We start from the raw sequence: 23,203 nt of genomic DNA on the forward strand, positions 1-23,203 counted from the left end.
GTGGGAAACCCTGGCCTCTGAGCGGCCCGCTTGGAGGCAGGCTGTGCAGCATGGCCTTTCCCAGTTTGAAGAGACACTTGGCCAACAGACTGAGGCAAAGAGGCAAAGAAGGAAGGCCCATAGCCAGGGAGACAGACCAGGGACAGACTGCACTTGCTCCCAGTGTGGAAGGGATTGTCACTCCCGAATCGGCCTTTTCAGCCACACTAGACGCTGTTCCAGAACCACCTTTCAGAGCGCGATACCATAGTCTTTTGAGACTGAAGGTTGCCAACATGAATACCATTTGGGGCAAAAGTAACTTGAGGCTGTTTTAACAAAGATAGGAAGCTATTATCACAGAAAGCTATCTATTATGTTCAGAAGGATTTGTAAAAGGTGTGGATGGTGGGTACCTAACAGTCAATGCAATTTGACTCTTATGTTGGTGCACCATAAAACTCTTTCTAGCGTAATTTTAACTGGTGCCAGAATCTGACCCTGCCATTCTACTGGAACACATTAGCTGTGATGTTTGTAGCTATTTGGACCTTTGTTGAGTTGGTCATCGCTTCCTCCAGGAACTTAATCTTGCTCTGCAGGGCATCAATTTGTCCTCTCTTGGCTGTGATTTGCTTCTGCATCCCCATGGCAACTTTCATCGCTGCAAAAGACAAGATTCCATTAGTGACACTGTGTTTTGATGACAGCGCAGGTAAGACTGCAAAGATACAGACTTGTATCAAGTAAGTCCCCTCCCCCTTCATGGTGGGACTTTGGGCAACAGCTTCAGTTACCACACCACATAAATCATCTCTCTAGCAAGCCAATGAGAATGATGTAAGCAACATTGGGGACCGCTACACCAAAGTCAGACCACTGGATCATCTAGCCAAGTGTTGTCCACTCTGCTACTTGTTGTTGGAAGTGGAGAAAGGTGCAAAATTGTACAAGAATCTTGCTCCTGAGCAACCCACTCACTACAGGGATGTGAGATTTTCCCTTATTTTTCCCTATAAAGCTCCCCTTGACATGCAGATTGTGAATCTCAGGCTTTTCTCTCTTCCTCCATCTTCTTCCCAGAGTCCTCTATCCAGTTAAATTGTGATATGGTGATCAGGGATTTCTAGCCCTCTCTCACAGAATTACAGTCCCCAGCTTTCCTTGGGGAGAGGAAAAGACTATTAAACCAACATATATATCCACTTTTTGCAACCCCCCCCCCCCCCGATCTTGATAATCTCTAGTTATGAGGCTCATTGACACCAAAAACTCTGGGGCTTTATAATCTTACTCAGTTATGACCCAGTATTATTCATGATATTTTTCCATGTGGAAGTTTGAATTATTTTTTTTTAAATTGAGAAATAAACAGATTTACAAATTCTACTTTAAAAAAATAACACTTCCACGATTACCGTGGCCATCGGATCCTTCCACAGACTTTAACGTGGCCCTGGTTTGCTCCAATTCAATTTGAGCAGATTTCAGTTGCATACTCAGTTTGGTCACAGCAATGTCCATCTCTTCGGTTTTATCTCGGTAATTTTTCTTTAATGATTCAGATTCCTCTGCAAGGCATCAGAGTCAGAACGCAGTTATGGCATGATGAGTGGATGAATGCATGCCCTTCAATATGAAATTTACAGGAAATCAACGCATATCTCTCAAGATGTGAGAGAGGAAAAGGAAAGGGGAATGATTCAGGGGACAGGAGGGCAAATGGATGTATCTAGGGCCAGTCCAAGGCCTTCTGACACCTGAGGCAGAGTGCCAAAAGCTGCCCTCCTCGCGTGATAATGTGCCAGCCTCTTCTCCTCCCACTTTTTAATGTTCTAGTTCAGTACACTCCTCCCCTCAGTCTCCCTCTTCCTTTTCCAATCCAGGGAGTAGAAGGAGGAGGAGGAGAAGAGGAGGCCAGTGGCATCACTAGGGGATGCGGGTGTGTGTGAATCACATCGGGTGACACACTCGGGGGGGGGGGGGGAGGAATAACACCACTATTGGCCAAAATTGTGAAATTTTGGGTTTTTTAAAATAATACCATCATGTTACATCATTCAACGTGGAATGAAATGAAAGAAACCATGTTTAAATTATCTGTGTTCTGTCAAAAGTTACAGACAAATAACCAGGAAAGGAAAACACAACTGCCTTATGTGACAAAAAGTGGATTTTAACAACAAAACTAACCAATAAGACGGATAGTTCTGAGAGCTAATGAAGTATTATTATGACATAGCAGGGGACCAATAAGGTGTTGAAATGAGTCAGTGCTCATTTCCGTGTATCAGAGTGGATTCAGTTGTGTGAATGCCATCAAGTTGGCCACTGGTTTTTTGTTGGCTAACTGCTACTGCTATATATTTAAATAAATAAGTAAAATGAATGGGGGGTCACACCAATCCTTGCGGTGTGACTGCATTTGGGTTGTGTGCATCATACTGTAGTTTATTCTGTGTGGTCTGGTATGGGAGGAAGTCCATCATGGGGGTGACGCAATGAGCTGTTGCACTGGGTGATGTGACCCCTAGTGATGCCTAGTGATGTTGGAGGCAGTGTGAGGAAGAGTCAGATGTCAGGTTCAAGGCATTCCAGTGGTTAGGAACTGCAAAGGAAGATGCTGATGGGGAATAGAGAAAGATATCTTAAGCCAGAGTACTGGTTCCTGCAGTGCAGTGGCTTCCAAACTCTTAGGTCGCGACCCACCAGCCTGGGAAACACTTGTCCCTAGCTCCTTAAGGAACAGGGAGGGGGGAAAGGCAACAATGTGATACCCAGGATCGTGCCACAGATGGGGGGGTTCACTTACCTCTGCCTCTACTGGCCTCTGAGGGGTGCAGGGAACCCCACGGATGCCTCTGTAAAGCTCCCCAAGCCTTAAAAAAGTTTAAAATACTCATCAGAAACCACTTCTGGTTTTCGATTGTGAAACTGGAAGTGGTTTCCAATTGCTATTTTTAACTTTTATAAGACTTAGAGAGCCCAGCAGATGCCTCTGCTGGGCTCCCTGCATCCCCTTGAGGCTGGCAGAGGTAGAGGTAAGTGAAAACTCACCCAACCCATCCCTGGCAGTGGTGCGATCCTGGGGATCACATCACTGCCTTCTCCCTGCCCCCGCAAAGACTTAGTGGTTCCAAACTTCTGAGTAGAAGTCTGGGGACTGCTGCTGTAGAGTGAACGTTCCAAAACGGAGCACACATAACAAGAAGATAGATACAGAGGAGCAAAATCATACAAGGAGCTTAGAGTGAAGACGAAAAGAAAGAGGGAGCCAGTGAGTATTCAGTAGGGTGCTTCATACCTGCAAGCGCAGCAACTTCAATGCGACTGGCTTTTATTTCAGTCATAAGTCCTTCCCTTTCCAGTTTCATTTCTTTTAGTGCCCGGAGCCTATCGGAACTCGCGTTCACCAGTTTCACTCTGTCCAGTTCCATCTCACTCAGACAGGCCTCCAAGTCACGGAGCTGGATGTCTTTCTTGTCCTGCAAAATCTATACAAACAAGCTCATTTTCACTTATGCTCTTTGAATGTAGGATTCTATTGCAGAAATAAAAGTGGCAGCCTTGTCCTCATACGTTACAAACCCACAAACATTTTTCATAGCCCTCTTGATCCCTGAATGGCTATGTTAAGAGCATTTTACCCTAAAAGAAAAATACCCAAATTCTGCAAAGCTTCTCCACACCTGGTTACCTGGAAAAGAATTCTTAGTCACCATGGGTGAAAGGCAAATATCTACCTGTTCCCAAACCTGAAAATAATATTGCTTTAATTCTACGAGCACAATCCTGAGGACAAGATGGGCTGGCGCATGTCTCTTGCACCAGTCCAGGAGTGTCACAAACATATCATAAAGCACATTCACAACTTCTCTGGAGTCAGGAAGGCCAGCGCAAGGACGCACGCTGGACTCCATGCACCAGATTCCCACTGGGAGAGTGTACATTTACACCAGTTGAGGGCAACCAGTGTGGGAGATTGGACAGGGTGTCAGAAGGGCAGAACAGTGTCAATTTTGGGCAGAAGTAGGGCAGACTACTGGGTGGACTGGGCCTAGGAGGGGGTGGGACCAGCTTCAGCGACATAGGCCAGATCCTAACTTCCCTTCTAGCCAGCCCAGCATTACACTGGGCTGCTCGGATTAGCGCCAGTGATTTCACTGGCGCAGATCCAAATAGCCACATGGGGTGGCTGCATTGTTACTCAAGGAAAGGCGATATATATCCCCTTACTCAGAGTTGCGCCACAGCCATCTCCTAACCTGCACTGGATATGGTGCGGGTCACTTGGCCTAACTGTTCCAGCACAGGTTAGGATTGGGCTGCCCATCCCTTAGCACTGCTGAGGCATTGCTTTTCTGTAATTAGCTGGAAGCGGAATTGAAGCAGAGATTCCACACTGTGCTTAATATAGTACTATATTATTAAGCAATGTCCTTCCCCGTAACTGAAAAGCTTCTGTAATCATAAGGGAATCCTATTCAGGGGGGAGGCTTTAATTAGTAGTTTCTTTATATTATTATGCTATATTACTATTCAAAAAATGAAAATAAAAAATATCTGAGAAGAAATTGGAATTAAATCCTTCCCCCAACCCTGTGGGAACAGAAACTACCATTGGGGCAAATAAGCTATTCAACACAAAAAGTCTTAGCTCAGTGCTTCTCACACATTTAGCACTGGGACCCAATTTTTAAAATGAGAATCTGTCAGGACCCACCAGAAGTGATGTCATGACCGGAAGTGGCATCATTACGCAGGAAAACTGTTAATGATCCTAGGTTGCAATCCTACCCACACTTACCCAGGAGTACGTCCCTTTTATTATCATTGTTAAAAGAATATACATAGTAGCTTATTCAGAGTACAGGTCTGTCACATTTCCCCAAAATTCATATACCATGGGAGCATCAAGTCTAATATATTAAAAATAAAATATTGAAATGAATGGGAACCCACTTGAAATTGGCTCATGACCCACCTAGTGGGTCCTGACCCACAGTTTGAGGAACACTGCTCTAGTTGCAGTCCACAGAAAGTAATAAAAGAGGCAGGATCTGCAACAGGAAACTTAATAACACAGGAGCCGTGGAAAGCCTCAATGAAGCTTCACTTGACTTCACTGTGGCTGCAGTTGCATGTCATTGCAACCCACTCCACCCCCACAAATCAGGTCTGAAAAAAACTCGCGGGAAGACAACACAAAAAACATGCAACTGCAACAATCGTCACCATAATGTCACCTGGATTCTCTGTAAAGAGCATATAAATGAAGGCTGGAGAAAGGCCTAATGTGGAAGCAACCCAAAATAGGTGCTCTGCTTCAACGGCAAGGACAGCTTCTCCAGCCCTAAGATTTTATGACCAAAAGCAATGTTTGTGACAAAAAAATTAATACTTTTTCCCCTCTGGGAGATGATAGTGACACAGTGAAGCAGGCACACCTTAAGTTCCTGGATCTCCATTTTCCTGTCATTGACTTCCTTCAAAAGCTGGGCTTTCTCCATCTCCATCGCGCCAGCTGTCCGACCGTGCTGGCCGACAATCTGGGTCATGTTGTCAATTTGCTTCTGTAAGATCTCAATCACCTTCTCCTTCTCGGCCACCTGCAGCCTGAAGGATTCACACTCCGACTGCATGTTCCGCAGACGGTCGCTTTCGCTCTTCAGTTGCTGAAGCTCCTGAAACTTACTGTCCACCCGACCACGCAGCTTCTGGATCTCCTCGTTGGTTGATGCAATCACTTTTTCCTTCTCTTGCAGGGACAACGTTAGTTCAGCCACTCGCCTCTCCGCAGCCTCCAAGCTTATCTTCTTTTCGTTCAGCTCATCAACAACTTTCCGGAGCATTTCTTTGGTGGACTCTTGCTGGGCGGTCAGTGAAGCCACCTGGTCTATGATTTCATTCTTATCTCTAATTGCAGACATCTGAACAGAAAAAAAACCAATTATTTTTTGATTCCTTTCATCCTATCAGAGTAGTGACTACATACAACTGTTCTCCCACAACTTCAAAAGAGAAAGGTGAAGCTGATGTTGTCACTTCTTCAGTGATACCCTCCCATCTTCGAGTTTCAGAACTTTTCACACTCATACTGTTGCCACTAGCCTGTTTTCCCTATATGCCGCTCCCCATATTCCCAGCCTGCCTTTCTCTTTACATTGGACAATGTATGCTGCGGGTACCCTGGGTTGAGTCCGTGTGATTCTTCTAGATGGATGCACATAGCCAAGGAATCCCAAAATGTGTCACTTCCATAGTACTTCCTAGTGTTGCCCAATATGTTTGTATACACATAAACATGGTACTTGGTGTATGCCAGACAAGAATGGCCCACACCAGTCTCATGGTATTCTTTGGGGCTGATCACAAAAAAAGCATCAGTGGGGCAGGCAAAGGGTATCCCATGAAACTGAGAACACATCACAGCTGAAAATTCAGTCTCTGTTTACACAGGAAGCTGCTCACAATGAAAGTGTCATGGCACACATTGGGAGGTGGCTGCCCATGTGAATTGGCCCACAGGCCCTGTCGGACATTGGTAAGGATTCAGGGACACAGACTAAATTTGTGTAAAGATTCAGATGTCTCACGCTGTGCAATAAGTGGACGTAGAAGCTAAGCCTAGCTAAGCCTTCCAGAAGCTAAGCCTTCCAGCCTAACGGGTACTCTCTTTAGTGCTGCCCCAGAGAGCTGCCTAGATCACCTGGACCGTAGGGTCAGCCTAAATTGTACTATGGAACTGGGGTATATTACCATGGCACAAGAAAGAATGCAATCAAACAATGAAATATTTCTGTGAGCCAAAAGCATTGTGTTTATACATAACCCCCTGATCTGGTCTTGCTTTCACAAAAGCTCAGTGAGCGACCTTGGGCCTGTCACTCTCTCAGTCTAACCTAAACTATGTAACAAGCTTGTTGTGAAGATGATGGGAAGTGGGGAGAAGATTGTATTGCGTCCTAAGCTCCTAGGAGGAAGAATGGCAGAGAGATGCTACACAAGAACAATACATTTTGTTAGCATTATTAATCTAAACCAGGGGTGCCCAAACCCCAGCCCTGGGGCCACTTGCGGCCCTCGAGGCCACTCAGTGCAGCCCTCAGGGAGCCCCCAGTCCCCAATGAGCCTCTGGCCCTCCAGAGATTTGCTGGAGCCCGCACTGGCCTGACGCAACTGCTCTCAGCATGAGGGCGACTGTTTGACCTCTCGTGTGAGCTGTGGGATGAGGGCTTCCTCCACTGCTTGTTGTTTCACGTCTGTGATGCAGTAGCAGCAGCAAAGGAAAGGCCAGTCTTGCTTTGTGCAAGGCCTTTTATAGGCATTGTGCTATTGCAAGACCTTCATTCATTCATATAAGTTCATCTTTAATATATTCATTTATGTAAACTTATGTAAATTTATTCAAATTTGAAATGTAAATTAATTCCTTTTTTCCCTGGCCCCCGAAACAGTGTCAGAGAGATGATGTGGCCCTCCTGCCAAAAACTTTGGACACCCCTGATCTAAACTGTTGACTTTTTAGTTGAGATGTTTTGAATTCAATTGTTAATACATTTTGATACTGATGCTGTTTTGCTATGTATTGATGCTATTGTGTTATTATCACTGTCTTTTTGTTATTTAGCAGCTGCTCTGCTCACAAACTTTATTTTGTTCTGGTGTTCTCTTCAGGCATCATTTTCTGACCTGACGTTCCATTTGTTCCTGACACTCCACCTTCATGGATTTCACCAGGGATTCCATGCGCTGCAGCTCCATATTCCTGTTGTCTAATTCTCTCCGCAAATGGTCGATGGTGATGCTGCTGCCAGTGTCCCGATCCCAGAGTCGCTTGTTTTGTTCTTTTTCCAGATTTAGCTGTAGATCTTTCTTACTAAGTTCACCCTGCAAGGCAACAGCCTTAAAAGGAGCCAATTCAATTTTAAAAAAAATTTCCACACTTCCTATAATGTAAGGAAGGTTCAAATTCATTCAAGGCATTATATGACTGCTAAACTTGTGGCATGTTTAGACAAGTCACTCTCTTGCCAAAACAAAACATGTAATTAACACTAGCTTGAACTGAAAAAGGGTATAGTTTTTAGCATTTTAATCTAATAATACAACATCTTGCTGTGAGGATGCTGAAAGTCTGTGCACTGCTTGGGAGGCTGACACTGGTCAGCCAACCCAAAATGTGGTTTTGTATTTGGATTTATGGCCAAACTACATGCGACTCTGGGCTGTGCATCATTACCCCCTCCCTAAGGTTACTTTTCCACTATGAAAAGCAGTTGCTGAGGCTGCAATCTGAGGCCAAAAGCCAGCATGGGGTGTCAGGTCTGCTCTTAGCTCTCTACTGCCGTGACAAGCACAGGATCCAAACAGGCAAGAATCAAGTCCAGAACAAATAGATCTGGCTCACTGCTCTCTTCAGAAGGGTGGACTTGCTTGAGGAAGATTGTTAAGAGGTAGGACAAAGGGATGCTCCTAATTAGCTAAGCATGCACTGCTCAGGGGAGTAGAGTTTGCTGAATCCATGCTGCAGTTGTTGCTATAAATACATTAATACAGTGTTTCTCAAACTGTGGGCTGGGACCCGCTAGGCGGGTCGCGCGCCCATTTCAGGTGGGTCCCCATTCATTTCAATATTTTATTTTTAATATATTAGACTTGATGCTACCATGGTATGCGCCTGCATTTGGGGAAATGTGACAGACCTGTACTTTGAACAAGCTACTATGTATATTCTCTCACCAATGATAGTAAATGGGACTTACCCTGGGTAAGTGTGGGTAGGATTACAGCCTAGGATTGTTAACAATTTTCCTGCTTGATGATGTCACTTCCGGTCATGACATCACTTCTGATTGGTCCTGACAAATCCTTTCTAAAAAGCAGGTCCCAGTGCTAAATGTGTGACAACCACTGCATTAATAGAAGCTGTGACTTGTTTCAGCCCATTTCAGTGCCTTGTCTCTAGTTGGTGTGGGGGCAAAGGCAGTTGGGTAGATGAGACAGGGCACATCTTTTATTATGTACAGTGATGATTTGCTCAGATTGATGAGCGACTCTGAGACCGAGTCATTACAGCCTGCGAGTCAGGGGAAAAGTCAAGCATTTCCTCTCTCCCCACCCCTGAAACTGGGCTTCTGCTTCATGTTGCAGTCTCAGCAGCTGCACCGTATTTAAAAAAAACAACGGCCCAAAATACAGTAATGAAACTACATAGTATGTGCAACTGCGACTTAGTTCAAGCTCCGTTTCATGTAGACGCCACAAGAATTCTGCATGCACAAAGCACTGTGTGGCTAGTCAATGGGCAGCGATAGGACTGTGTACGTGAGATCATTTTGCAGGCAACTAAAGCCTTTCCCCTGCAACATTTGGCAGGTTTGAATGACCCATGCGGCAACTTTTTTAGAACTTTCCAGTTTGCACTGATGTGTTTGTCTCTTAATTAGCAGAGGGTTACATTATGAAGTTTATAAAGTTAGTCTTTATAAAGTCTTAAATATTTATTTACTTGTACGTTTAAAAGTTCATTTTTCTGTTAAAAATATTCAATGTGGCTTCCAAACCACTCCCTTCGTAGCTGGTTGCTGCTGAATAAGGTAATCTCAGTGTTGTATGAAGGGCTTCCCACTAATACAGTTTGGGGGAGAGGCTTTTGCTACACCAGTGTAACCACCCCCCCTCCAAAAAAAGCATTGTGCTAATATAATTAAAATGCCCATATTCCACATAGGAAGCCAATTTCTCAGATGTGCTCGGGAGCTCCTTACAGAAGGGTGGAATGCGATCCACTGAGACTGATGATTCATGAGATTTACAAAAGCATTTTGATGGTGTGCTCTTATCAGAAATGCCATTTCCTACCGCTAACTGTTGCACCTGCTCGTCCAAGTTCCCGGCTTCTTGGCTGTACTGATCCCTTTCACTCTCAGCCTCGGAACGAGCCAGAAGCAACTGTTTCTCCAGATCTTCAATCTATGGGATTGACGCAGACACACACAAAAGGAATGGACTTATAGCATCTTTCTCTTGAAGAGCACAAGCGTAAGTTCAGTATGATCCTATTCTGAAGGAGCAGAGAAAAAGAACAGAATGTGCTCTGGTTTCTACCCAGAACATGTTGAGGATATGCTTCCAACTGTATGGACAATACCTGTTGAAAGCTCTGAAACTAAAAGGGAAGTTGGCTAAATAAAATTTTCTGTGGTTGTTGGCTTCATTGCTCTGGCTAGGTCTTATTCCTGCCAATGACAAGCAAAATCAGAATAAATTATGCATTATGATGTGCATAATTTGCACATCATAAATGGCAGACCAACTTATGAGAAACTATGCAAAGGAGCTTGAGTTGCCTAATTTATATAGGCTGCAAAAATCTATTTCTCTTGGAGCAGAATGTGAATTACCTACTTGCGGATTATTATTTTTTAAATGCTGAATTAATCAGCACTGGGGAAGAATGATCCTGTACAAACAGCACCCTTTTAAGTTAGCAGAGGTGTACTTGTGCACCAGGCCATATGAACCTGCTGTACTATTAGACTGAGTCAGACCACTAGTCCATCTAGCTCAGTACTGTCTACACTGGATGGCAGTGGCATTCCAGGATTTCAGGCAGAGGTCTATCCCATCCCTCCCTGAGACTGCCAGGGACCTATGCTGGGGAGAGGTACAGGGGCTCTTCATCATCTGCGAGTTAGGCATCTGAGGATTTGACCCACCATGGGTTCTGAACCCATGGTGGCAGGACCCACAGAGGACCTCTCAGACATGACCAGAGGTCACCACCAGGAGGTCTTCTGAGTTTTTCGCGAAAACCAGAAGTGTCTATTAAAAGACTCCGGCAGGCCTTCTAAGTCACAGCGAGGTCACTGTTGCTCACTGTGCAACCTCCCCACAGTTCAGAAGATCTTTGGGATGTGACCTCCCAGATGCGGCCTCCAGTTGCATCCAGAAGGTCCTCTGTGGATTGGACTGCGGATTTGATTATCTATGGTTTTCAGCATCTGCGGAGGTTCTGGGAACAGAACCCCCATGGATGCCGAGGACTGGCCTGTACTGCTGTTCCTTGTCTTCTCCTCAGGAGACGGAGTGACTACTGTAGCTAGTTGACTTTTGATCTCTTGTTGTAGATTCTAGTGGTATTGGTATGCTCACTTCCTACCTGCCTAATCCAGCGAAAAAGGCAGGTGGGAGAATGAAGTGCTGCCAAAAGGCCTGCTCTTCTTCCTTTGCACAGGCTGCCTCTTGATCAACCCTACTTTACCACCATCCCAGAGCTACCTACATTCTAGAATATTCACAATGTAGTGCTAAACTTTGAGTGTGTTGGGGAATTGCTGTGTTGTGCCTCCTCCTTTAGCAACAGCATAAGTCTGAGGTCTTGTGGGAGAAGCGAGCAATGTGACTATTTCTCATGCTACCATCGCCCCTCGACCTTCCCTTACCCCAGGAACTGTGATTCCTCCCATGTAACCTGGAACTTCTATTGTACTGTAGCATGTGCAAAGAAAATTCTACATAGTCCTCCAATCTTCTGAGGTCAAAAAGGGCCCTCAGAAACTGCGCTGTTGCTGGGGTTTAGCCCTTCTTTCTGCTGACAGAAAATGACTACAGATTTTTCTTTTTCCTGACACGAGTGCCTTGCACTTATGACTGCACACACCAACCACAGATGCTAGCCACATCTGTTTTACACTCACCTTGTCCTCAGACGTTCGCCTCGATTCTCGTACCTCAGAACGCAGCTGAGACACAGTGCTTTCCAGCTGACTAACCTGGCGCGCATACAGTGAATTCTGGTTCCTTGCTTGCTCTCTAAGGAAAAACAAATAGAAGAGGAAAAATAAACAGCTTAAAAAAAATGGAATTGTGACACATTTAGGGATAGTTTAGTCATAAGACTGTGTGGCAAACAACATGATGGCAGTAGTCCAAGCAACACTCAATTAACTTATGGAACTCACCACCACAAGATGTGGTGATACTAGCTTAGAAGATTTAAAAAAAGTTAGATAAATGCATGGAGGAGAGATCTGCCAGTGTTCATTGGCCAGGATCACTAAATGGAAGCACCATGTTCAGACGTGACAGGCAAGGTGGGGAACAAATATGAGGGGGAGGCTCTGGCCTTTGTACCATGCTTTTAGGCCTCTGAAAGGAATTTGTCTGGTCACCATTAAATACAAAATGCTGGCTAAACCTTTTGGCAGATACAGCTGGGCTCTTCTTATGTTCTCCCTCTGCAAGAGCAGGTGCACACACCAGGTATCCTCCTGGGTTCTTCTTTGCTCTTTGATGGTCAGATGGTAAAAGTGACTAGAGGGGATTCAGCTGGAGCGCTCACTGTGGCCTTACCTGAATCAGGAGGACCATGCATGAGTGGTAAATGCTTGACTGACACCCAGACTGGATTACTGCAATGCCCTCTATGTGGGGCTGCCCTTAAAGACTGTCTTGGAACTGCAGTTAGTGGAGAATATGCAATTTGACTTGGTTGAGCCGCCGCCGCTGTTACGGCTGCTGGTTCATTTCTGTGCCCGATTTAAAGTGCTGGTGATTACCTTTACAACCCTTTAAGACTCCAAGCTAGGGTATTTGAAGGACCATCTTCCTTTAAATAAATGAATGAGCTGGTGAGAAAAAAGGCATTTTTGCAAGATGTGTGTGGGGGAGGGGCTTAAGAATGCAAGAATAATTTTTCAGTTCTAACCTGCCCCCACGCTTTGAGATGGGGTGAGGTAGAAATAATAAAATACATTGATGAAACACACTGCAATCCTACACTGGAGCTGTCTACTTCCAACCAGCTTTCACTTACCCCAAATGTCTCAATCCAAAATGTCTGTATAAAAGACCAAAGTGCTCTGGAGACAACGCATAGTAAGAAGTTGGACCCAGTCCCCCACCCTGGTTGTTATAATTGAGGTCTGTGTGTATGTTTAGCAGATGAAATTCGCTTTAGAATACTTGCAGTGAAGTACTTGCAGAATACTATTACTGAGAGACATACTGAATGATTTCCAGTTGGCTTTGGATACTGTTTGCATGACTCTGGGAAGCCTTTGCTTTCTCACACAGTACGACCATCTCCTTTTCATGTTCACTTATCAGTCTCTCCATACTGTTATGGGGAGGGGGGAGGAGAGAGAGAGAGAGAGAGAGAGAGAGAGAGAGAGAGAGAGAGAGAGAGAGAGAGAGAGAGAGTTCAGCAATCTACCTAGAAGCAGTCAGTTCTGAACACTGAGTCACACTGTAGCATGACAAAATAACATCTTAATTTCTAATAATTTTAATGTTACATGTATTATTGCAACATAATTGTGTAATATTACATTCTAAATAATAACATGTTCCATGATAAGGCTTGATTCTTTATGGCTGGGGTCATCAGGGGATAGGAAGAAGGGTTAAGTCCCCACCCCAAGGTTGCCCTCCCTTTACTATGCCTACTAAGAATGAATGGCTGCCATACCTTCTTGCAAGGAAAAATAACGCTCTGCTTTGGGGAACAGTGTTGCAAGGAAGGGAAAGCCTGCTTTATACCCCCATAGTGGGAACCTCTGACTCTGCAATGGACAACAGGGGAAGATGGAATTCTCCATCCCTGCTCTCTCATCATTCCGTTCATTATGGAGGCAGGTATGGGGCAAGGTATGGGGCAAGTCTGTTTTCTGGGGCTGCAACCTCCAAGGCCAAACTACATGTTATGGTAAAGGAATTTGTGCATCTAGCATAACTTTGCACAGTTGCACAATTTTTTGTTTTAGATAGTACAGTAATTCTAAAATTTTGCTGTCGACTTTTGTGTGAAGAACTGAGATTTATGGAAAAGTGGGGATGAATAACTTGATTTATAAAAAACATTTTGATACAGCTAGATAACGTTTCTAATAAATAAGAGTAACTAAAAAATACCTAATTCTTTCTGTTAAGGAAATTGGGAACAAGCTGACATACCTGTCTTGATGCTGTCGAAGCAAAGCATCTGTTTTGGAATCTGATTCTTTCTTGATTGCTGTCAATTGATCTTCCAGCTGTTATTAATTAACAGCCACAATTAACAGCCAGGTGAGCAATTATTCTATTATCACTACATGAATATTTCATGAAAGCACAGTATAAAGGGCTACTCTCTCAAAACTGAAGGTACCATAGGCCATTTCTAGAACACAGACATCGACAGATAGCCAAAATGGTTGGATTCACAATCGTGAGACAAAATGCTAAACCATAGTTCGTGCTAACTATAATTAAGTACCCACACCATAGTCCTACGGCTCTGAGTCCAGTCAGAAGTATGATCCAGTATGCGTACTTAAGGCCCAGCAATTTCAAACACATGCACTATGCACAGCCCAGGAACATGGTTCATAACAGTGGCTAATAACTACTACAGTAAAATGGCAGTACCACAGTTAGATTAAAAATGAATGTACTGACTAACTAACGAAAGAGGAAATGGTATACACAAGTTTTGCTTGCTTGCAGGTTTCTGCGAGGTACCCGACTGATCACTTTGGAAAACAGGATCCTGGACTAGACCATCTTTTGGTCTGATCAGGCAAGCTCCTTCTTAAGCCTGTACCCTAACAGGATCAGACTAATCTGACCCTGATTATGGTGGTGTTCACTGTGTACTGCCTCTCCCTGCCCAAGTAGCTAGTGCCCTTTGTGCTGAAACTGCATCCAAGGTGAGCTTAATGGAAAAGCACTTACTGAGGCAAGCTTCCCTTTGAGATACAACACCTCTGATTCGAGATCTTGTAGGACTTTACTAAAAGCGGAGGGCAGGCTGCAGATGTGGAGACTGGCGATGCTCTCATGTTCATACACCTTCTTGCCTGAAGTTTCTTCATAGCTCAGCAGGACATTCCGTAGTTGCTGGAGCACATCCTCGTGGCCCTGTATCATCTTCCTCAGATGCTCTGTTTGGCTGTTGGCCTCTTTCAGCATCCCTTCCTGGAGCTGACTGGCTGTTTGCAAATCAGTAATTGTGGATTTCAGCTGGAAAGCGAGGTCGTCTTGAGACTGGGACTCTCTTCGTCTATTCATCAGAAAAGGAAGCAGACAATCCAAGATCAGGGGCCGTGGACAACTTTGCAATTGTGTTTTAATGTTTCTTCTGCAGCCTCAAAGAGACAGGGAAGGGGACACCTTCCTACCTTTACCTTTTTGCCGACTATATACTCCAACCCCTAAAAGTGTTGTTAGAATTGTAGCAGATGGATTATTACTAAACTGATGTCAAAATAGGGCTCTCAAAGCAGGTAAGCTCTCAAAGATAATACAACAGCAAAAATAAGGTAGCATGAAAACACTTTAGGCTCATGCCATCACTAAATGACAGCATCAATAACTACAATCAAGAGAACTAAAACAGCTTTCAGTTCTCTCCAACAATTCTAAATAAAACAGTCTTTATCTTTTTCATGAACACCAGGAGAGAATTGGCTACGCATACTTTCCTAAGTAGGGAGTTCCAGAGATAGGGTACTACTACAAAGAAGTTTCTAGTCTGTGTCATCCATATTAGAAGGGCTTCCTTTTTAGAAGCAAGCATGAGTAGAGCCTCTTTTGACATTTTCATGGAATGAGGAGGAAATATGTAAGAGATTGGGAATAGTGCTCAAGACCACACACTCCCTACTGCCAACACGTGTGTGTTGAATTCCAACCTCTCCCAATATTGGCCCTAGCCAGCACTAAATGTTACATTGGAAATGACATTAACCACAGTTAAGGCTTACCAGATTTCTTTCTTAGCCAGGATTGGATAGGTCCAATTTCAGGTTATCCCCTTTAGGTAAGCTGTAGGATTGATTATCTCTCTATGCATGTGCAAGCTTGCCCACTGGGCATAAAATATGATTCCCTTCTACAATTCAGCAGTGCTACTGCACTGTGTGAGACTTACAATGGGGAGAAGCTGTGGACTAGCAGTGTAGCTGCTACTAATTCAACCTTCCTTCTAATAGTTTGCTCTTTGAAAGTTGCTCTTTGGTTGTTGAGCAACTTTCATATTCAAGGACCCTGAGAGGCAAAAGCCCAGTGATTTCACCTGAGTTCCACGAGGATGGTCACCAGTTCAATTCCTGGTTTCTCTAGGTGGGACTCGGAGAGGCCCCTGCCTGAAACTCTGGAGAGCCACTGAAAATATGTAGGCAGCCCAATTCTAACTAAATTCCCTTCACAACTGGAGTGCATGGTGCATCCTGTGGCAGAGTCACAGGCAGAGTCCAGTGGGTCACCTCAGATCTGCGCCAGCTACTTTGCTGGCACAGGTCTGAGGTGAGTAAGGCAGAGGGACTGGGGGGAGGGGAATAGGATGAAGGTATTGGTGCAAGTCACTGCTACAGATTCTGTCCCCACTGCTAGTTTACTGGCTTGGGGGAGGGGGCAGTAGGCTCTGGCATGGACCATCAGCAGCCATTTTACAACAGTAGAATACTATTACTCTGTCCTAAAACCCCCTGTGCATCACTGCAGTTCTAATTAGGATTGGGCCATTAGTCAGAGGAACCATTAGTTAGAGGGACAGGACTAAAGGCAGCTTCATAAGAACATAAGAACATAAGAACAGCCCCACTGGATCAGGCCATAGGCCCATCTAGTCCAGCTTCCTGTATCTCACAGCGGCCCACCAAATGCCCCAGGGAGCACACCAGATAACAAGAGACCTCGTCCTGGTGCTCTCCCCTACATCTGGCATTCTGACTTAACCCATTCCTAAAATCAGGAGGTTGCGCATACACATCATGGCTTGTACCCCATAATGGATTTTTCCTCCAGAAACTCGTCCAATCCCCTTTTAAAGGCGTCTAGGCTAGACGCCAGCACCACATCCTGTGGCAAGGAGTTCCACAGACCGACCACGCGCTGAGTAAAGAAATATTTTCTTTTGTCTGTCCTAACCCGCCCAACACTCAATTTTAGTGGATGTCCCCTGGTTCTGGTATTATGTGAGAGTGTAAAGAGCATCTCCCTATCTACTCTGTCCATCCCCTGCATAATTTTGTATGTCTCAATCATGTCCCCCCTCAAGCGTCTCTTTTCTAGGCTGAAGAGGCCCAAACGCCGTAGCCTTTCCTCATAAGGAAGGTGCCCCAGCCCCGTAATCAGCTTAGTCGCTCTCTTTTGCACCTTTTCCATTTCCACTATGTCTTTTTTGAGATGCGGCGACCAGAACTGGACACAATACTCCAGGTGTGGCCTTACCATCGATTTGTACAACGGCATTATAATATTAGCCGTTTTGTTCTCAATACCTTTCCTAATGATCCCAAGCATAGAATTGGCCTTCTTCACTGCCGCCGCACATTGGGTCGACACTTTCATCGACCTGTCCACCACCACCCCAAGATCTCTCTCCTGATCTGTCACAGACAGCTCAGAACCCATCAGCCTATATCTAAAGTTTTGATTTTTTGCCCCAATGTGCATGACTTTACACTTACTGACATTGAAGCGCATCTGCCATTTTGCTGCCCATTCTGCCAGTCTGGAGAGATCCTTCTGGAGCTCCTCACAATCACTTCTGGTCTTCACCACTCGGAAAAGTTTGGTGTCGTCTGCAAACTTAGCCACTTCACTGCTCAACCCTGTCTCCAGGTCATTTATGAAGAGGTTGAAAAGCACCGGTCCCAGGACAGATCCTTGGGGCACACCGCTTTTCACCTCTCTCCATTGTGAAAATTGCCCATTGACACCCACTCTCTGCTTCCTGGCCTCCAACCAGTTCTCAATCCACGAGAGGACCTGTCCTCTAATTCCCTGACTGTGACTTCATATATTCCAGGGTTGCAGGGGTGGTTAGTGAGCCCAATATCAGACTGGATGCAGTGCACTGCCAAGGGGGCTGTTAGCATGCTGTGGTGAGGCTTCTTGCAAAACTTAGCACTTTGCACCCCCTCTAGCTACGCCACTGGGCTGACCTCAGAACATGATCTGTGTTCCCATTCAGCCAGAAAGCTGCAGTTGGAACAAAACGCTTAGGAAGTGTCACCATCTCTAGCCTGCGCTGTGAAAGCTCACCTCAGATCAGCAATGGAGTCTTTCTCCCTCTGCACCTCTCGAAGTGATGTCTGCAGTTCAATTATAGTCTGTCTCAAAGTGAATTTTTGTTTCTCGTGGCACTCGGTGGTCTGCAGAAGTGAAAATAGCAGAACAAAATGATACCGGGCTAAATACAGTTTTGAGGGATGGGGCAAAGCAAATTATTGAGTGCTGACAGGCAAACAGTGCGCCATGCCAGTGAAAATACCACTATGGGGAGGGGCTGTGTTTAACTGGTACATAGCATCTACTTTGCATGAAGAATGTCCCAGGTGTAATCTCTGGCATCTCCACACATCCAGAGAAGAAGGGTGTAAATTCTTAGAGCAGCTTGGGAAGACACCAGTCCATGCTCTACCTACCGAGCCAAAATAAAGAATGAATGTGGCACTAAAGAATTAGCTCAACAGACTCTACTGAACAGATTACAGCCTGCTGTAACCAGGAATGCATGCAATCTATATGCTGCAAATGGACTGCAAATGAGTGATAAATATCTGCCCAAGCAACTGAGTTGTACATGCCTGACCCAGTGGTGTAGCTAGATGTGTGTGATTTGGTGCCGAGTACAGAATTCTGTATCCTGAGAATCTAACTTTATTTTTTTTTAAAAAAAAGCTTCTAGCCCTTATGGATGAAAATATACACTGGACAGTTTGATGGCAATTTATGGTGAAACCTACAAAGCTACAGAGTCCTGGTTGTAACATCCATTGACCACAGGTAAACAGCAGTCAGTACACTAGTTCTGAGTTTGAAACTCACCTCACTTAGCCTCTTCTGCAGTTCTCTGACTTGCTGAGAATATTCTTCCAAGATGGTCTCAATATGCTCTTTCCCCGAGTAAGTACCGGATCTTCTCTGGTTCTCAACATCCAATTTTTCATATTTAGTGTACAAGATTTTGGGTGGGCTACTGCTAGCAAGGGCTGAACTAGGGACAGTGGAGGTCTCCGCCGATGAGCTGTGCATGCTGGAAGATAGCTGGGTGGGGCTACTGCTGCGCAACTGAATGGAAGCACCTGGGAAAGCAACACAGAATGTCAGAGTCACTAAAGGAAGCGCAAAGGGAGAACATGTGACCGACCATAGCACTTACCTGTTCCACAGCCATTCATAAGCACACAAAATTAGGAGCAAAATGAGGTTCGGTCACAGCCATGCTCTACTGAGGTAGTGGAGAACAGTAGCACAGCAAGCTGGGGCAGTCTGCCCTGAGTGATGTGCCTGGGGGGTGATAGATGCACCACCCGAGCCCCCACTGTGCCCTCCAGCTTACCCAAGGCTCCAAATGGCCACTCCAGAAGCACTTCAGCAATGGTGTGATAATGTCATCATATCACTGCTGAACCACTTCTAGGTGTTGTGCATTGCTTTGGGTGATTAAGGCGGGGGTGGAGGCAGGCTGTGCAGCATGGCCTCTCCCAGTTTGAAGAGACACTAGGCCAACAGACTGAGGCAAAGAGGCAAAGAAGGAAGGCCCACAGCCAGGGAGACAGAACAGGGCAGACTGCACTTGCTCCCAGTGTGGAAGGGATTGTCACTCCCGAATTGGCCTTTTCAGCCACAGTAGACGCTGTTCCTGAACTACCATTCAAGAGCGCGATACCATAATCTCTCGAGACTGAAGGTTGCCAACTACCGCATAGCACAGAGGTGACAACCGCCCCAGGTAGCACCCTTGTTGGCAACATCACTGGTGAAGAATGGACATTAGACAGTGGTGTGTACCTGTACAACTGGTAAAGTAGCACAGAACACTTCATCCAGAGAACTTCAGGGTGACTTTCAGCTGGCTGGCTTGTGTGATCCACAAGCTCACGACTATATTTCTCAATTGAACTGCATAAGCCACCTACTAGAGGTAAAGATCGAGCTCATATTTAACAACTCCACGATGAGCCAGGGACCCAGAGCTTGCAAGGCCTTGACAACAATCTCTCAATTCACTTCAACCTCTATGCACCTCTTGAATGCATGAACAAGTCAGGCTGGTTGGCAACCTTCAGTCTCAAAAGACTATGGTATAAGCCTACAGCACCCGGTATTCCCAGGCAGTCTCCCATCCAAGTACTAACCAGGCCTGACCCTGCTTAGCTTCCGAGATCAAACGTGAGCTCAAGGGTGCCTACCAGCTGTTGGCAGCCTCACTGTCCTGCTTCTAGTGCCAGGTGAATGCGTGGCTGCTCCGTAGCACGTTTTCTAGGACCAGTTAATGGGGTGGCTGATAGGGGTTTTCTGGCTTGGCTGTTTTGTCTTGGGATTATGTTTGTTATGATACTTCATTTATTGTAAGCTGTTTTAACTGGCGCTGGTGGAAAAGGCAGGGTCTATGTTTTAAAAATAAATAAATAAAACCCAGTACGCAATCCTCCACTTAGCTGCCTACTGTCCCTAAAGGCCAAATCACATGCTACAATAGACAAGGAATGGCTGCAAAATGTTTCATGTTGCGCTCTAATAATTGTACAGCGCTTTTAAATTTGTCATATGTTTTGCAATGTATGTAATGTTTAAAACGTAATTTAAAACGTCGCTTGAGTCTTTAAGCAGGGATTAATTGCAGGATCTAGAGTCCCAGTGTTTCACTTTCAACTGTGGAAAGCATCTTCAGGAGCTACCAAGAATCTTTATCCTCTCCTCTGTTAGTTGGCCACCAGCTTAACTGACAGCTCCTGCTTGAATTTTTAAATGCATACTTGCGCTCTTTGTTCATTATTACACAATTTGCTATAGAGGTTTCTCCTCAAAGTTTTTTATTCTAGTATGGGGTGCCCAAACCCCGGCCCTGGGGCCACTTGCGGCCCTCGAGGCCTCTCAATGCGGCCCTCATGGAGTCCCCAGTCTCCAATGAGCCTGAGATTTGTTGGAGCCCACTCTGGCCTGATGCAACGGATCTCAGTGTGAGGGCGACTGTTTGACCTCTCGCGTGAGCTGTGGGATGAGGGCTTCCTCCACTGCTTGCTGTTTCACATTTGTGATGCAGTAGCGGCAGCAAAGGAAAGGCCAGCCTTGCTTTGTGCAAGGCCTTTTATAGACCTTGAGCTATCGTAAGACCTTCATTCATTCATATAAGTTCATCTTTAATATATTCATTTATGTAAATTTATTCAAATTTTAAATGTAAATTAATTCTTTTTTTCCCTGGCCCCCAACACAGTGTCAGAGAGATGATGTGGTCCTCCTGTCAAAAACTTTGGACACCCCTGTATCTAGCATATTTGAGTGCTGGAAGCCTGTGCAGTGTTCGTCCATACAATAGTCCTATTTGGCCGGTCACTGTTATTTATATTTTACAGATGGGGAACAGAAGACTGAGAGATAGCAAGGAGAACAAAGGCAAGGCATGAACCTGCTTTTCTAGACTTCTGCCTTCATCTAGTGCAGTGTTTCTCAAGGTTTGTCCACCACCGTACGGCTTCACATGGTCCATCTGTTCAAAGTACCGCTGGAAGTAACTGATGATGACATCATCACCAGTTACTTCTGGGTTGAGAAGCCAGATGCAACACAACAAACACCAGTAAGAGGCTCAGGGTGGACGAGAGGGCTTTTTCGAGTATGGAAAAAGAGTATGGAGCTCTGTCCACTGAGCCTCCTATTGTTGTTCGTTGTGTCACATTCCTGGTCTTGCTGCCAGGCCGCAGCTGTCCAGGTGTCCTGTGAGTACCACCAGACACCACCTCAAGCACCACTGCTGGTACCCATACCACTGGCCAAGAAACACTAATCTAGTGAATGAAATTCTCTGATCTGAAAATACCTTGAGGCGGTCGGCTGTGGAAAAGTCCACTGCAAGGCATATCCATTTTATTTTACACACAGGTTGTACGTACTTGTCATGTTGCAAGGAGAGACAGTTCCTTCTCGATGGCTGATGGATTCCACTGAGAACTTGGTGGCTTCTTCCTGGAGTTTCAAGGTCTCTTTGGCTTGTCTCTGCAGTGCTTCCCTTTGCAATTAATACAAATGTGAATGGAGATTAAGCTGTTTCATCTGCTACTCAATTCTACAATCGGGCCTGGGGTCAGAGGTCAGCCAGTTTGGCCCATACCCATCAGACGGCCCACCTGGTCAGGCCAGCCCTTAACCTGGGCTTTGTGATAGCGATAACCTCCAATGCCCCACCAGGGGGAAGGGGAGGGTGCCACAAGGCACAGAGCAACCTGGCACCAGCACTTTCCATATTGTCACACACAGTATCACCTAATATTTTCATTCAGATCACATTCCTAAATGTATGGGGAAAGTGTTAAAACACAGTTCCACATCCTTAACATCTGCTAGAGGTTTTCCTTTAAAACAGCGATTTTCAGCCACTGTGCTGTGGCACATTTGTGTGCCGCAAATGGTCCACAGGTGGGCCATGGGAGTTTGGGGGGGGGTTCATTTATTAGTAGGGCCATTGTGGGATGTGAGCCTCCCACCAGCAGCATGGTGTGCCTTGCCAATTGTCAAAAAACTGGTGGTGTGCGTTGACAATTTTAGCTCCTTGTCAGTGTGCCATGAGCTGGAAAAGACTGAAAATTGCTGCGTTACAAGATACATTACTGTACTGCCAATTAACCATAGTGTTAAATTCCCTCACAATTAATTATTGTGGGCATTTCTGAGATCAAAATGTCAACTTTATTGTTACTGAAACATCTACATTATCAAAAAAATAAAGGTACTACCTTAGCTCTTTAAGGCTCTTACTCTTACTCATTTTTACACGACCTGCAAAAAAAAAAAGAAAAAATACAATTACCTTTTTTGCCCATTAAGAAATCAATTTCACAACATCTTTTTGGGAAAAAAATACAAATACATTCAAGCATGTTACAGGCATGAATAGATCCAAAGCCCACAACATCACAAAGGCATACGCCGGCTTAGACTGCAATCCTAAGTACACGTACCTGGGAATGAATCCCACTGAACTCAGCGGGGCTAGCTAGCTGGATAGCTTGCTTGTTGCTTATTTATTTAAAAGATTTTTTACCCCACCTTTCCTCTGCCAGAGCAGATGTCCAAGGCAGCTTGCAATTTCAAGCTAAAATATACAATACATAAAAACAATACATAAAATCACAAAAAATAAATGAAACCATTCGGAGGAGGACAAACTATTTACAACCAAGGTACTGCTACAGAGGTGCAGGAGACAGACAACCCATCACCCAAATGC

The 23,203-nt window shown here is 45.1% G+C and overlaps 1 protein-coding gene across 1 annotated transcript in view; it reads right to left on the reverse strand.

Annotated features, from left to right (window-relative positions):
• The window catches only part of CCDC158 (coiled-coil domain containing 158), a 43,702-nt gene that overhangs the window by 14,499 nt on the left and 6,000 nt on the right, over positions 1–23,203 (reverse strand). The window contains exons 4-17 of the mRNA XM_066632274.1: positions 22,710–22,752; positions 21,870–21,985; positions 18,799–19,055; positions 18,013–18,122; positions 14,698–15,025; positions 13,939–14,015; positions 12,992–13,102; positions 11,682–11,796; positions 9,844–9,954; positions 7,672–7,869; positions 5,427–5,909; positions 3,284–3,473; positions 1,398–1,550; positions 531–643 (exon numbers count right to left, since the gene is read on the reverse strand). Of these exons, the coding sequence (XP_066488371.1) occupies positions 531–643; positions 1,398–1,550; positions 3,284–3,473; positions 5,427–5,909; positions 7,672–7,869; positions 9,844–9,954; positions 11,682–11,796; positions 12,992–13,102; positions 13,939–14,015; positions 14,698–15,025; positions 18,013–18,122; positions 18,799–19,055; positions 21,870–21,985; positions 22,710–22,752 (2,405 nt within the window). The remainder of the gene's footprint in view (positions 1–530; positions 644–1,397; positions 1,551–3,283; positions 3,474–5,426; positions 5,910–7,671; positions 7,870–9,843; positions 9,955–11,681; positions 11,797–12,991; positions 13,103–13,938; positions 14,016–14,697; positions 15,026–18,012; positions 18,123–18,798; positions 19,056–21,869; positions 21,986–22,709; positions 22,753–23,203) is intronic.

Source organism: Tiliqua scincoides, chromosome 6, assembly GCF_035046505.1.
Source record: "Tiliqua scincoides isolate rTilSci1 chromosome 6, rTilSci1.hap2, whole genome shotgun sequence".
Taxonomy (NCBI): Eukaryota; Metazoa; Chordata; class Lepidosauria; order Squamata; family Scincidae; genus Tiliqua; species Tiliqua scincoides.